At 63.2% G+C, this 12,613-nt stretch overlaps 3 protein-coding genes across 4 annotated transcripts; 2 read left to right on the forward strand and 1 right to left on the reverse strand.

Moving 5' to 3' along the window:
• Positions 1–109: 109 nt before the first annotated feature.
• On the forward strand, positions 110–2,955 carry PGAM1 (phosphoglycerate mutase 1). The gene is made up of 4 exons (XM_054831730.1): positions 110–512; positions 895–1,169; positions 1,681–1,861; positions 1,959–2,955. Exons 1-4 carry the CDS (start codon positions 374–376, stop codon positions 2,126–2,128), a joined length of 765 nt encoding a protein of 254 aa, XP_054687705.1. The 5' UTR covers positions 110–373; the 3' UTR covers positions 2,129–2,955.
• Positions 2,956–3,475: 520 nt separating this feature from the next.
• On the reverse strand, positions 3,476–6,097 carry EXOSC1 (exosome component 1). Its single transcript, XM_054832505.1, has 8 exons — positions 5,996–6,097; positions 5,540–5,655; positions 5,297–5,371; positions 4,542–4,630; positions 4,263–4,296; positions 4,078–4,128; positions 3,899–3,983; positions 3,476–3,762 (listed from the first exon to the last, which is right to left on the reverse strand). The coding sequence occupies exons 1-8, from the start codon at positions 6,024–6,026 to the stop codon at positions 3,656–3,658; spliced, it is 588 nt and encodes a 195-aa protein (XP_054688480.1). The 5' UTR covers positions 6,027–6,097; the 3' UTR covers positions 3,476–3,655.
• Positions 6,098–6,209: 112 nt separating this feature from the next.
• On the forward strand, positions 6,210–12,512 carry ZDHHC16 (zinc finger DHHC-type palmitoyltransferase 16). 2 transcript variants are annotated; one of them, XM_054832506.1, is made up of 11 exons: positions 6,210–6,313; positions 8,594–8,846; positions 9,067–9,261; positions 9,479–9,567; positions 9,784–9,812; positions 10,009–10,142; positions 10,366–10,413; positions 11,012–11,097; positions 11,393–11,516; positions 11,591–11,661; positions 12,037–12,512. In XM_054832506.1, the coding sequence occupies exons 2-11, from the start codon at positions 8,610–8,612 to the stop codon at positions 12,149–12,151; spliced, it is 1,128 nt and encodes a 375-aa protein (XP_054688481.1). In that variant the 5' UTR covers positions 6,210–6,313; positions 8,594–8,609; the 3' UTR covers positions 12,152–12,512. The 2 variants fall into 2 exon arrangements, with proteins under 2 accessions (XP_054688481.1, XP_054688482.1); XM_054832507.1 differs by lacking the exon at positions 10,366–10,413 and having other exon boundaries at positions 12,037–12,506.
• The last annotated feature ends 101 nt before the right edge of the window (positions 12,513–12,613 follow it).

The following is a 12,613-nucleotide window of genomic DNA, read 5'->3' on the forward strand; positions in this document are numbered from 1 at the left end:
CATCAGCAAGGGAGGCTCTCTGACATCCCCCTGCAGGGGAAGAAGGCACCGCCGGTGCCGCGCTCGTATGCAACCGCTCACACCGAGCCCGCAGCCGGGTCGGGGCCGGGCACCGATGAGCAGCCACGACGAGTTACTGCGTGTGCATTACGGCGTAGTGACGTCACGGCCCTGAAGGTCGCACCGCCCTTCGCAGCGGCGCCATGCGCTACGTGCGCCTCCGCCCGCTCTCCGCTTTGCGCATGCGCGCTAGCCCGCCCCTTGCCGCGCGGGGAGGGGTGGGTCTTCGCCGGCAGCGTCAGTCGCGCGCGGCAGCAGCGTGAGGAGAGAGAGCGTGCGCGCACCGAGCTCCCTTCAGCTCCGCTCCTCCGCCATGGCCGCCTACCGCCTCGTCCTCGTCCGCCACGGCGAGAGCGCCTGGAACCTGGAGAACCGCTTCAGCGGTTGGTACGATGCCGATCTCAGCCCCGCCGGTCAGCAAGAGGCGCGGCGCGGCGGCGAGGCCCTCCGAGGTACTGGTGACCGGTAAACGGGGAGGGGGGGGGGGGGGCAGCGTTGGGTGGGTAGGCCGTTAGGCGGGAGGTGTGCGGCCTAGTGCGCCGCCTCGGGCCTAATGGGGGTGGTTTTGGGGCCCTCCGATGCCGGGGGACGGCCCCCGTTGCCGCGGCGGGGAGGCTCCAGTACCGAGGGGAGAGCCTCAGGTATCGGGGGGGCGGTTCGCTGGTACCGGTCGCGTCCCCGCCGGCGGCGGCCCACCCTTTAGAGCGGGCCGGCGGCGGCGGGGACGCGACCAGTACCGGTGCAGTGAGGCCGCCGCCCTTGGCACCTCACCGGTTGCATAAGGCCAGTCGCTCACCTCCCCGGTGCCCCCCTGCTTTCCTCCATCTTTTCCAGATGCTGGTTACGAGTTCGACATTTGCTTCACCTCGGTACAGAAACGGGCCATCCGTACCCTCTGGACCGTTCTGGATGCCATCGATCAGATGTGGTTACCCGTTATCAGAACCTGGCGCCTGAACGAGAGGCACTATGGGGCCCTCACTGGTTTGAACAAGGCTGAGACGGCGGCAAAGCATGGCGAGGCGCAGGTGAAGATCTGGAGGCGCTCGTACGACATCCCTCCACCTCCCATGCAGTCCGATCACCCCTTCTACAGCACCATCTGCAAGGTAAGACCTATTGCTCTTCATCTGCCTTGCTGGGAGGCTCTCCTGAAAGCTATCTTAGGTCCTGCAGCATCATCTGGTTTCCTCCACAAGATCTCCTCTGTCTCTGTCATGCATGCTGACTGTCATGCGTGGTGCTGGTTGGCACTGGGCTGAGTTTGCCTCGCTCCTTCCCTGGGTAGTTGAACCCCTGGACGTTGCACGGGTGGATTCAAAGCAGAGGGGATGATACCTCTGTTAATCATTAGTCCCATGACCCGTGCATAGATGTTTGCTCTGGTCTCTTCACCCAGAGCAAGCAATGTGTGGCTTTCCCCAGGAGGTGTTCACAGCCCTGACCATGGCTGATTGCATCCTCAAACCTCAAAGGCACTTCTTTGATTCCAAGCCCAGTTTTGCCTACACGTAGCGGGGCATCAGGTGGAGAATTTGGGGGAGGGACAAAGGCCTTGCCACCACCTTCCCGCACTGCTGGGGACATTGGGCTGCTGCATAAGCGTGGCCATTTCCCCAGGACCGTCGCTACGCTGACCTGACAGAGGACCAGCTGCCAACGTGTGAAAGCTTGAAGGACACCATTGCCCGGGCTCTGCCTTTCTGGAATGAGGAAATAGTCCCGCAGATCAAAGAGGGCAAGCGAGTCCTTATTGCTGCCCACGGCAATAGCCTGCGTGGGATCGTCAAGCACCTGGAAGGTACGTCAGCCCTGCAGGGGTATTGCGGGGGTCTTCCCACTGCCCCAGCTGGCACTGTGCGAACAGCCCACAAGCAACGGCACCTCTGTGTTCGCAGGCATGTCAGAGGAGGCCATCATGGAGCTGAACCTGCCCACGGGCATCCCTATCGTCTATGAGCTGGACAAGAACCTGAAACCTGTCAAGCCCATGCAGTTCCTGGGAGATGAAGAAACAGTGCGCAAGGCCATGGAGGCCGTTGCTGCTCAGGGCAAGGTCAAGAAGTGAGGGCGGGCAGCAGGCTAGCACGTAGTAGATGCCCCCTCCCCCCGCCATCCTTAACCCCTCCGTGCACATCCCCCACAGTTGTAGGAACTTGGAGCTGCAGAGTTGGAGCAGCTCCCCAGGATTAGGCCCGTTCCCTCGGGACCAGGCTCCCCTCTGCAGACAGCCTGGGGGCAAGGGGCTGCGAGCGTGGGGGTCTGGTGCAAAAGGGAGCCCTGGCTCTGCCAGGCAGCAACCACACACCTCTCCGTGCTGAGATCCCAGCCCTCAGGCCTCGTCTGCAGGGGGACGTGCCGAGCAATCCCTTGCTGTGCCAGGCTCCTCCTATGCTTTGCTTCCCCAGCAGCTCTCGTCACCCGGTTACGGTAGTTTTGTTGCTTGAGTTAGTCATCCCGGGAGCAGTGGGGCGAGCAGTGCGCAGGCAGCGACCAAGATGGGTACCCCATCCGCTGGTGGGTGTGTGGCATTGAGGGTCAGGATGCATAGACACTGAAAGGGTTGTGTTTTGGTGGTACAGCACCCAAGGGTGGTACTCGCCACTCCGGACCTAGCTCTGCCAGCCCCTGCTTTAACTTATTGCCTTTGGACAAGGGCGAGGGAGGGAGCCTGTCATCCGGAGGTTCATGTCCACCGCATCCTTTCCCCAGCCGAAGCCCATCCTAGTCCTGCTCGTGCAGCAGGTGCTGTTGTGCCCCATCCCACGTACGTGGCCCTGCATCTGTGGCCTCCCGCTCTGCCAGCGCCGCGAGCCTGGGCTTGCACAGGGTCAGTGTAACTGTCCGACAATAGCAGCTGTCTTGTTCCAGTTCAATAAAAGTAACACGCAATAACCAGGTGTTGGTGCTTTCTTTGCCACGTGCTCCCAGGCGTGTGGGGCAGAGGGCATTCTGGGCTTGGGGGAGCAAAGCACAGCCCCACAATCTGCCAGAATCCGTGCTTTACTGGCTCTGGGTGTGGCACAGCCTTGTCCCCGGAGGCGGGCAGGGCACGTGTGTGTCGGAAGAGATGCAGCGCCTGGGGGTTGAGCCACAGCCTGTACCGGTTATCAGTGCAAGGAGACAAGCTGTTCTCCACGCCTGACGTGGGTGTGGGGAAACCAACCAGGGGAGGCAAGTGCCTGGAGCCAGCGCTGCCCAGCCACAAACCAGTTCTGCTGTTCACCTCGCTGCGGCAAAGCCGCTGGGTTGTTCCCCTTCCGCAGCAGCAGATTGGGAACATGTGCTTCCTCCCTGCCACAGTGCTGGGGAAGCTGTCCCCTCAACAGCTCTGCTACAAGAGCTGGGCCAGTGGGCTGCAGGCAGCCCCAGCCACCCCTCTGGGCTGTAACTGAGCGGACCACCGAGCTCTCAAAAAATATTTATTACCCACAAATAGAAAATCCACCCTGCAAGCGAGGGCTTGTCCGGCTGTTCCAGCCTCTTGCCTGCATGGAGGAGGCTGGAGCCCAGGGGGCTGCTCCAGCCACACAGCCCCCAGGTCAGCAGCCCCTGGCCCTGCAGGGTCTCCACAGCTCCTCGGGGCAGGGTCCTGCTAGGTTTGCAGAAACTGGGGCTGCACGCGGGCCACCTTACGGAAGTCCTTGGTGTGTGTCCGCGGGCACTGCATCTCACACCAGCTGATGGGCACCATCTGCACGCCTGAAGACACGTCAGGGGTTCCCCTTCTCAAAACTGCATTCTTCCATGCGGGAAGGGGGGAGGCCAGCTCAGCTGCCCCTCAGGCGGGGGGATGAGGCAGAACTGTCCGAGCCTGGGCCCCACAGCCTGTCCCTACCTGCCTCGCTGCGCGCTACCACCACACCCAGCTCGTTCTCTGCCGTGCTCAGCAGGTAGTTGGACTGTGCATCCCCCAGCGAGATCTGGTTAGACGGGGTTAAGGAAAAGGCTTCCCCGAGGGGCTCAAGCAAACCTGCTGTCCCCCGCGGGCCCTCTTGGCACAAGGGGAAAGGATACAACTTTGGCCAGGACGATGTCACCAGGGCGGAAACTCTTGTACACTTCTACCTGCACGGAGAGAATAGGCAAAACCGCGCAGCGTGTCGGGGTGCTTGTCAGTGGTGGGACAAGTGCCCCCCACCAGCAGAAAGGAGGAGTGGGGGTGCCTGCAGTAGCAGAGTCACCGGCAGAGCCTCACTGACCTTATCTTTCTCCGTGGCTCGAATATCTTCTCTCCTGAAAAACGAGACAGAGGCATCTGAGCGCCAGTGAGCGAAGGCGACTCTCCAGCCCGTGGCAGGAGCTGCCCCGGCATCCCTGGGTGCTCGCCAGTACTTGCTGGACACCTGCCCGGCGCTCGGGGCAGAGCTCCTGCCTGGGCAGCCGGCTGCGCCGCCCAGAAAAGCCTTCAGCCTTCCTCCCTCCTTGAGGATGGGGTGCCTGGGAACCCCATCCCGTGGGGAACCCAGCTCCCTCCCTACCTTATGGTGCCGCGGAAGGTGGACTTCAGTGGCGTGGAGCCGACATACAGGATGTGCACCTTGGCAAAGCGGGAGTTGATGCTGCAAACCTGCCCAAAGGAAAAGGGGAATCGGTGCCAGCACCGGCCTACTCTCACCCCAGCGCACCCTGCTCCGGCAGGGAAAAGGCAGGGTGCAGGCAGGACAGGGCTGTACGCGGGGAGCTCGTGTCTCACTCGGCCTCCTCCTCCTCCTTGTGACCAAAGAAGCAGTGGCAGAGGTGGGACACCTGGCACTGAGCCAGGGGAGGAAGATGATACTTGTGCAACTCAAGACCCACAAATAAGACCGAGACCTGCTGTGACCCCAGTCCCTCTCCCACCATCAAGACCAGAAGGAAACTAATCCCTGGTCTGTGCCACCCTTCCTCCAAGCTGTCCTGGGCACTGTCCTCCACCACCCTGCCCCAGAAGGAGTTCTGGAAGGGAGAGCAAAGAATACCCTCCCCTCAGCCCACCTCAGGCTCCAGGCAGGCAGCAAGGGCAGGGAATGTCAAGAGGCAGGTATTCCCCATGCCGATATCTGGGTTCTTTGTGAGCAAGGGACCTGAGGGAGCTACTGGGCTGCCTCTGCCCTGCTGGGAGTTGTGCAGAGGGTATCAAGTGGCCCAGGGGCTCCTCGTCCCACCCCAGAGGCGGACAGGAAGAAAGGTCAGCACAGGGCAGAGAGAGCAAGGGCTGTGTGGTCTGCCATGGCAGTGCGCTCCGGTGCCCTACCTTGCACGTCACCACGGCCCCCACATCGGGCAGGAGCTGGGACTCAGCGTCTCTCACCACCGACACAACAGGCAGCTGCAAGGCAGCAGACACGAGGGTTAGCTCGGGGCACAGCCCCTGCGCAGGGTCAGGCAGGGCCAGGCACCGTTGCAGCCCAACTCCCCAACCGGGAACAGGCTGCACAGCCTCGGTGCCCTGCAGCCGGCTCTGGGGAAGGGCAGCGTGTGCCGTGGCTGTGCTCACCCCGCTGTCCTCGCTCCTCTTCTCCAGGCAACCAGCCAGTGAGGAGAAGATGAAGCCGTGCCGGGTGTAGGTCCCGCTGCCAGCCGTGGCCTCCTCCGCGCTGCACAGCCGCTCGCCTAAGGGACGGGCGCTCAGGAGCTGTTGCTGCCAGGGGGTCCCGGGCTCCGCACGGCCCCGGGCACGGTGCCCGCTCCTGGCCGGCCCAATGCGGCGGGGCAGCCCCCCCCCCGGGTCAGTCCTTTCCTGCATCCCCCGGGGCAAACCCCCTCCCACAGTCCCTCGGCTCCGGGCCGCCCTCTGCCGTACTCCTCGCCCGGGCCGCCCCTTCCCCTACCCCGAGCACCCCCTGCTTCGAGCCACCCTCTACTCCAGGCACCCCCAGCTCCAGGAGCCCCCTCTCCTGCCCCGGGCACACCACCGCCACCTCCGCCGCCTCCTCCCCGGAGCCGCACTCACCGGGGACGCAGTACCGAGCGGGTGGCGCCATGTTCGTTACCGGGAGTGCGCCCTCAGAAAGTCCTCACTCTATTGGTCCTCAGCAGCAAGGCCACGCTGTAAGTGACGCGGCTATTGGCTTTCCGTTGGCCGGCACAGAAGTTGGGCGCGCTGCCCGCTGGGAGTTGTAGTACGACGCCGACAGAGGGAGCTTCCCAGCATGCTCCGCGCGGCCGGCGCGCAGGCGCAGTGCGTGGAGCGGCGGGCGCTGCCCGTGGGGCCGTGAAGGCGGCGGGTCGCCGGGCATGGAGGCGGCGGGTGGCGGGGCGCGGGCGGCAGGTCGGTGGCGTCCGAGGACGGGACTGTTGCTGCGGGATGTCCTGGGTCTGGGACGGGCCGTGGGCCTCCAGGGGGCTGGAGGTGCCGTGGAACTGGGAGGCGATGGCGGGGGGGGTGGGGTGCTGTGGTCCTGGGTGGACTGGGAGGCGATATAGGGGTGCTGTGGGGCTGGGGGTGCTGTGGGGCTGGGAAGCAATGGGGGTGCTGGGGGTGCTATGTGGGGTGCTGTGAGGCTGGGGCTCCCGGGTGTTACGGGGCTGGTTGCAGTGGGGCTGAGGGCTTTTTGCTGTCGGTATGGGCAGCCCTTGCGTGATGGGGCTGGGTGTCAGAGGGTGTCTCGGGGCTGGGTGCTACTGGAATGGGGGGGCTGGGTGTTGTGGAGCTGGGCGCCGCTGGAGGGTGCCACGGGGCTGGGTGGCTGGAGCCCGGCAGGAGCTGGGCCCTGGCTGTGGCTGGGGTAGGGCCAAATCTAAGGTTCCACCCTGCTGTGGTGTTGCCTGTGGTCTTGCTGTGCTGGTGGTTGCTGTCCCGTGCCATCCCCGTGGGCTCAGTGCCCCACTGGGATGTGGGGAGGGCCGTGAGCAGGGGGAGGGCTGGAGCCCCAGTGCCTGACTGGGCCAGGCAGGGTGCATGGCTCTGCTGGAGCCTCGTCCCTGTGGCTGTGCCACTGTCTGCAGGCAGGTGCCCTGGGGACAGAGGGGGTCCTGCCCTGTTCCCAGCAGCATGGGCAGGCTGGCTGCCTGCTCTGTGGGCTCCTGCTCAGCAGCCACCAGCTGTCATAGGCGAGGAAACCTCTTTGATCAGAGCTGGCAGCCTCAGGGAGGAGGGAGCCAGCGGGGTGGGGAGGTGCTGTGTGTTTGGAGGGGACCCCAAGACCTGCTACTGGCTGGAGCATTTTGTCTCTTACCACACTGACAACATGGGAACGGGTGCCACCCAAAGGCTGCACAGCAGGAAGTTGTCACTTTGCTTCGTTCCTGATACATTTCAGAGGAAAACTCTTGGCAGAGTGAAGGGGAAATCTGGGGAAGGGAGTGGCACTGGGGTTTGTATATCCCACCTCCCCCTTACCAGGGTACAGGAAACGTGGGCAGAAGCCATGCCTGTGACCTGGGACGGGTCTGTGTCCTTGTGTCCAGCTGCTCCCAGCCTTGGTGTCAGCCCCATGCTCATCTGGCAGGGCAGAGGTGAGCCCTTGGCTCTGTCAGACAGCCCAGCCCATCTGGATGCTGCAGCTCCTGCCCTTACCCTCCCTGCTGCTGCCCGGGGGCTGTGCAGTGGGTAGGGCAGCACTGGGAGCCGGTCCCCACTGGAGGGACTTTGTGGTGTGACACCACTGCCTGGCTCTGTGCCGAGGCGAGTGCTTGGCCCAGGCTCAGAACGTGCCTTGGCAGGACCCCGGGGCAGCCTTGCTGCTTAATATTGATTGGCACTGTCTGCATGGAGGCCTGGGGGCCCCAGCCCTGCAGATCATTTTCCCAGCTGCTGGGTCGGCTCGGGTTCCTCCTCGGTCCCAGCACAGCCCTCGGGTGGGACAAGGGGCTCAGCAGGCAGAGGAGCGCTGCACAGCGTCATCTTGGCCTGGGGCTGCCCCTGGGCCGCTTCTCTGCTGGTGCATGGTGTTATCCAGGGCAGATTCAGGTGAGGGGAAAGAGGAAGTGTTGGGACTCTCGGAGTGGGGCTGTGAGGTTGGGAAAGGTGCAGGGTGGCATCTGCAGCTTGGTCCAGAGGTTGAGGTAGCATCCAGGCCCTGCTTTTTGGGAATGAGAGGGACTAGGGGAGGAGGAGTAATCCTGGCCCAGCTCCTCCACATATGTCTTGTGCGGGTTCCCCTGTTGCCGAACCTGTCGGGAAGGGCTGGGTCTGGGATTGTCCCTGGAACTGGCCCAGCATCCTGGATGCTCGTACCTTCTCTGGTTTCCTCTGAGTCAGACTCTCCGTGTCGTTCCCCCGGCCCCCTCCCTGCTGGGAAAGACGAGATGGGTCCAGAGAGCATCTGAGCCCAGACACCAAGGGGCCTGTGCCCCCTGCTCCACATAGAGAGCCGTCTCAATGACAGTGGCCCCTCAGCCTCCAAGAGCCTGGGCTCAGCTCCCCCTGCTCTGCATCCTTGTGCAGGGTGAAGGAGAGGTCTCTGCCCTGCTGTGCAGGCAGGCGTCTGGCAGAGTCGGCGCAGGGAGCTGCGCAACCAGCATCAGCACATCCAGGAGGGGAGACCCTTCCTGAGGGACAGCCAGGCAGCAGGGTGGCCTGCCCACACTGAGCTCCTCTTCCCCCCAGGTGTGGCGTGGCAGGGATGAGGAGCCGGCAGCGGATGTTTGCGGCGGTGATGCGCCTGCTCCTCAAGTGCCTGCGGCTGGGCCGGCGGCGGCGGTTTAAGCTGGTGCGACAGACGGAGCAGCTGTGGCACTACGGGCACCTCTGCCTCCGTTCCCTGCTCTACAACTCCTTCACCAACAGCGACGTGGTGCTCGACTCCCTCTTCGAGCCTGTCTACTGGCTGGTGGACCACGTCACCCGATGGTTCGGCGTGGTGAGTACCCTCACTGGGCAGGGGGGTACCCGGCTCTGGGGTGAGCACGCTGCTGGGGCAACTGAGTCTCAGGGCTGCCTGTGCTCTAGGCAGGAAGGGAGCGGGGACCTCAGTGTGTGTTTCAGATTAATTTCCTGTGGCCGTATGCTGCCTGTGCCTCTCCCCAGGCAGCGAGGGGCAGGTGCTGCCCACTCCGGTGACCCAGGCCCGTTTCCCATAGGTGTTTGTGGCACTGGTGATCGGGCTGACGAGCTCCATCGTGGCCATCGTGTACATCTGCCTGCTGCCCCTCATCCTCCAGACCTACACGCCTGCCTGGATCTGCTGGCACCTCGCCTACGGACACTGGAACCTCATCATGATCATCTTCCACTACTACATGGCCATCACCACCTCACCCGGGCACCCACCACAGGTGAGGCACTGACCAGCAGCTGGGTGCTGAGGACCAGCTACGGATGATCACTGGGAACAGTTAAACCAACCTGGTGGCGTCGTTGCAGGCGGCCTCCAGATTGGGGCAGCTAGGGTGGGCAGTGTGGGGAGGGGAGTGGGGGGGGGGGTCACAGGAGAGGTGAGGAGGGGAGAGGTGCGGGGCTTGGGTGCACAAATCTCTTCTGACCTGTGCACAGGCCAAGGATGATCTCACTGGCGTCTCCATCTGCAGGAAATGCATTGCCCCCAAGCCAGCTCGCACACACCACTGCAGCATCTGCAACAGGTAAGGCTCCCTCCCTCTGCCCAGCGCAGCACTTGAGGCAGCCTCCAGCACCCCTTTCCTGCCCCCTGTCACATGGCGAGACCCAGGCCCTTTCCCCTCTGCTGGCTTCTTGCCTCATCTCTTGTACAGCCCACAGGGCTGGGGGGGCTGCCTGCCCCTTCCCAAACACAGTGCTTGCGCTGGCACTGACACTGGCACTGCTCTCCTCCCTCCCAGGTGCGTGCTGAAGATGGACCACCACTGCCGTATCCTTCTGCAGTACTAACCTGCGGCATTCTCCCTGGGGGGAGCCAGCCCTGCTTCCCCTTTCTCTCCCTGCCCCACTCCTGAGTCAGCTGGTACGGGGAAGGGTGCTTGGGGCCCAGAAGAACCACCCTGGTCCCTGGGGTGGGTTTGGACCCATGGCCCATCACGGTTACACACCTTTAACCCTAGAGGCAGCCTGGCTAAACAACTGTGTGGGACACTACAACCACCGCTACTTCTTCTCCTTCTGCTTGTTCATGACCATGGGCTGTATCTACTGCAGCATCAGTGGCTGGGAGATGTTCCGGGACGCCTACGCAGCCATTGAGGTGAGCAGCCAGGCCCTGGCCCGTGCCGTACCATGCACCAAGACTGCCTGGCCTCCCCAGCCTGAGCTTGCAGAACAAGGCTGGCCAGGCCTGGCCTTGTAATGACTTTGCTTCCCCTCTGTGAGCCCCCAGCTACCCTGGTCCTGCAGGGGCGGGGGGTGTGAAGGGGAAGGGCCCCCTCCTCTGAGACATGTAACTGGTGCCCTGTTTTCCGTCCCCCTAGAGAATGAAACTGCTTGAGAAGGAGAGACTGGAGGTGGCTGCCAACCAGGTGGGACATCCCTGCCCCCCAGCTGCTCCAGACAGTGTGTAGCAGAGCTGCTGCGCAGGCTGGGTCCTGCTTGGGGCCCCGCTCTCAAGGAGCACCCCGCAGCCAGAACCAGCCCCTCTGCTCATCTCATGTATTGGAGAGCTGGGGCTGGCCTAGCAGCTCTGCTATGGGCACTGCCTCCGGCAGCTTGGGGTCTGCTTCCCCGTGCACCCAGTGTCCAGGGGCTTTGGCTGGCGGCAGCTGCTTGGCATGCGCTGCTCAGGCCCTGCTCTCCTGGGGAAGCTGCAGCAGTGCGTACGCATCTTGCCCTGAGCATCAGCTGCGGTGTCATGCAGTGTCCTGACCAGTCCTGTGGCTGCTCCCTGCCCCCTTACCTCCAGCCCACCGCTTCTTACCCGTGCGCTGGCTCTCAGGTGTCCATCTGTCTCGTGGCTGTCTCGGGCTGCCTCCCCATTACCCTGGCTGTTGCCTTGGTTCCAGCCACAGTCCTTTCTAGCTGTCCGAGCACTGCATCAGGGAGGGGTGCAGCAGTCCCCCTGTCTGGCTCTAAGCTGTAAAGCAGTTTGGGTAATCCCCCCCTACTCTGGGCCTTTTTCAGACATACTACCAGACCCCGCCGCCCACCTTCTCCTTCCGCCAGCGAGCTTTCCACAAGAGCGTGGTCTACCTTTGGGTCCTGTGCAGGTAAGGAGGCCCAGGGCTGGGAGGGAGGGTGCCAAGGGAAGCAGCAGGCAGCCCCCTGCCCTGGGACGTTGTCTGCCTCCCTGCGACTGCGATGACTTGCTCTAGCACAAATGTCCCTGCCCTGCCAGCTCTTACGCTACAGAGGAGGAGAGACTTCGGCTCTCTGTCACAGGGGATTAGATGAGGTGACCCACCTATGCAGCCATGGGTGTGCGGAGGCAGCTTCAGCCCCCCTCAGCTGCGGCACCAGGGAAGGAAGGCCTATGTGCAACCTGCTGTCCCTTGCTGTCTCCAGCTCGGTCGCGTTGGCTCTGGGTGCTCTCACGCTGTGGCACGCCGCCCTCATCACCCGTGGGGAAACCAGCATTGAGAGGCACATCAACAAGAAGGAGAGGCAGAGGCTGCAGAAGAAAGGCAAGGTGAGCGCAGCCTGCGGAGCGAGAGGGCTGGCTGGGGCAGAGCTAGACATGATGCGCATCTCCCTGGCCTGCAGGTCTTCAGGAACCCCTACAGTTATGGCGGCTGGGATAACTGGAAGGTGTTCCTGGGCGTGGATGTGCCAAGGTAAAGCCTTGGGGAAGCTCCTGCCTGGGAAGGTGGTGGCTCAGCAGCCTGTGAGGGTGCTGGGACACCGGGGCTCTCCTGGGGCAGAGCAGGACAGTGAGTGTCCCATGCTGTGCACTGCTCCGGGCTTTGCAAGGCATGGAGGACCCAGGCAGCAGCTGCCTTGTGGCTCCGAAGCCCTGCCTGGTGGCAAGCTCTGGCCTACCCAGCACCCCTTTGTGAAAAGAGCCCCAGCTGAGGAGCTCGGCTACCACAGCAGCTCAGGGACTTGGGCTCACATCCCTCGCTCGTGCTGACAGCCCTGGCTCAGCTCTGCAGAGCTAAGAAGCACCGAGACTTCAGCTTTTTGTTGTGGCCTCACTCCTCTCCCCACAGGCACTGGTTCACCCGCGTCCTGCTGCCCTCTTTTCACCTGCCCCACGGTACGGGCCTGAGCTGGGACCTGCCTCCCTGCGTGACCAAGCAGCGCGCGCCACTCCTGGCCATCTGAGGCCCCCCCTGGTGCTGAACGTCCCTCCCTGCAGGCAGGGGAGCACACGGGGACCTGCTCGCCACTGCGGCTCCCTTTGGCCTAAGTGTCTGGTGGAAGGCGGGTACTGGCACACACCGCTGACCGGAGCCAGAGCCATGGGAAACTTTGGACGGTGCCGGTGCCTGGATGCCTGCTCTCTGGGCTCCTTGGTGGCTGCAGGCGGCCCCAGGGGAATGGTGGCAGAGCTGCTGCTCCTTGCTCCAGCTGAAGGTGCTGCCCTCACTAGCACAGGTATGGCCCAGCTCTCCAGCAGGGCTGAGCGCAGAGGATGGCACCCCTGCCCCTGAACATTCCCCAAAGAACCTTTTTAAGACCATCCAATAAATATTTTTTTTTTTAAAGAAGCCTGGCTCTTTTTCTTCATGGGGGGTGCTGGTTAGGGGAGGAGAGGGACCCCCACAATTCCCCAACATTGAAAGA

The sequence above is a fragment of the Grus americana genome, chromosome 7 (genome assembly GCF_028858705.1).
Source record: "Grus americana isolate bGruAme1 chromosome 7, bGruAme1.mat, whole genome shotgun sequence".
Lineage (NCBI taxonomy): Eukaryota > Metazoa > Chordata > Aves > Gruiformes > Gruidae > Grus > Grus americana.

What these genes read in the sequence shown, in the direction of transcription:
- PGAM1 (XM_054831730.1), top strand. Translation starts at nt 374, where the DNA reads ATGGCCGCCTACCGCCTCGTCCTCGTCCGCCACGGCGAGAGCGCCTGG. An exon ending in CGGCGGCGAGGCCCTCCGAG is followed by an intron (nt 513 to 894) that starts GTACTGGTGACC and finishes CATCTTTTCCAG; the next exon opens with ATGCTGGTTACGAGTTCGAC. An exon ending in GATCGTCAAGCACCTGGAAG is followed by an intron (nt 1,862 to 1,958) that starts GTACGTCAGCCC and finishes CTGTGTTCGCAG; the next exon opens with GCATGTCAGAGGAGGCCATC.
- ZDHHC16 (XM_054832506.1), top strand. Translation starts at nt 8,610, where the DNA reads ATGAGGAGCCGGCAGCGGATGTTTGCGGCGGTGATGCGCCTGCTCCTC. An exon ending in TCACCCGATGGTTCGGCGTG is followed by an intron (nt 8,847 to 9,066) that starts GTGAGTACCCTC and finishes CGTTTCCCATAG; the next exon opens with GTGTTTGTGGCACTGGTGAT. An exon ending in TACCTTTGGGTCCTGTGCAG is followed by an intron (nt 11,098 to 11,392) that starts GTAAGGAGGCCC and finishes TGCTGTCTCCAG; the next exon opens with CTCGGTCGCGTTGGCTCTGG.
- EXOSC1 (XM_054832505.1), bottom strand. Translation starts at nt 6,026, where the DNA reads ATGGCGCCACCCGCTCGGTACTGCGTCCCCG. An exon ending in CGCTCGGTACTGCGTCCCCG is followed by an intron (nt 5,656 to 5,995) that starts GTGAGTGCGGCT and finishes CCCGTCCCTTAG; the next exon opens with GCGAGCGGCTGTGCAGCGCG. An exon ending in ACATCGTCCTGGCCAAAGTT is followed by an intron (nt 3,984 to 4,077) that starts GTATCCTTTCCC and finishes CCGTCTAACCAG; the next exon opens with ATCTCGCTGGGGGATGCACA.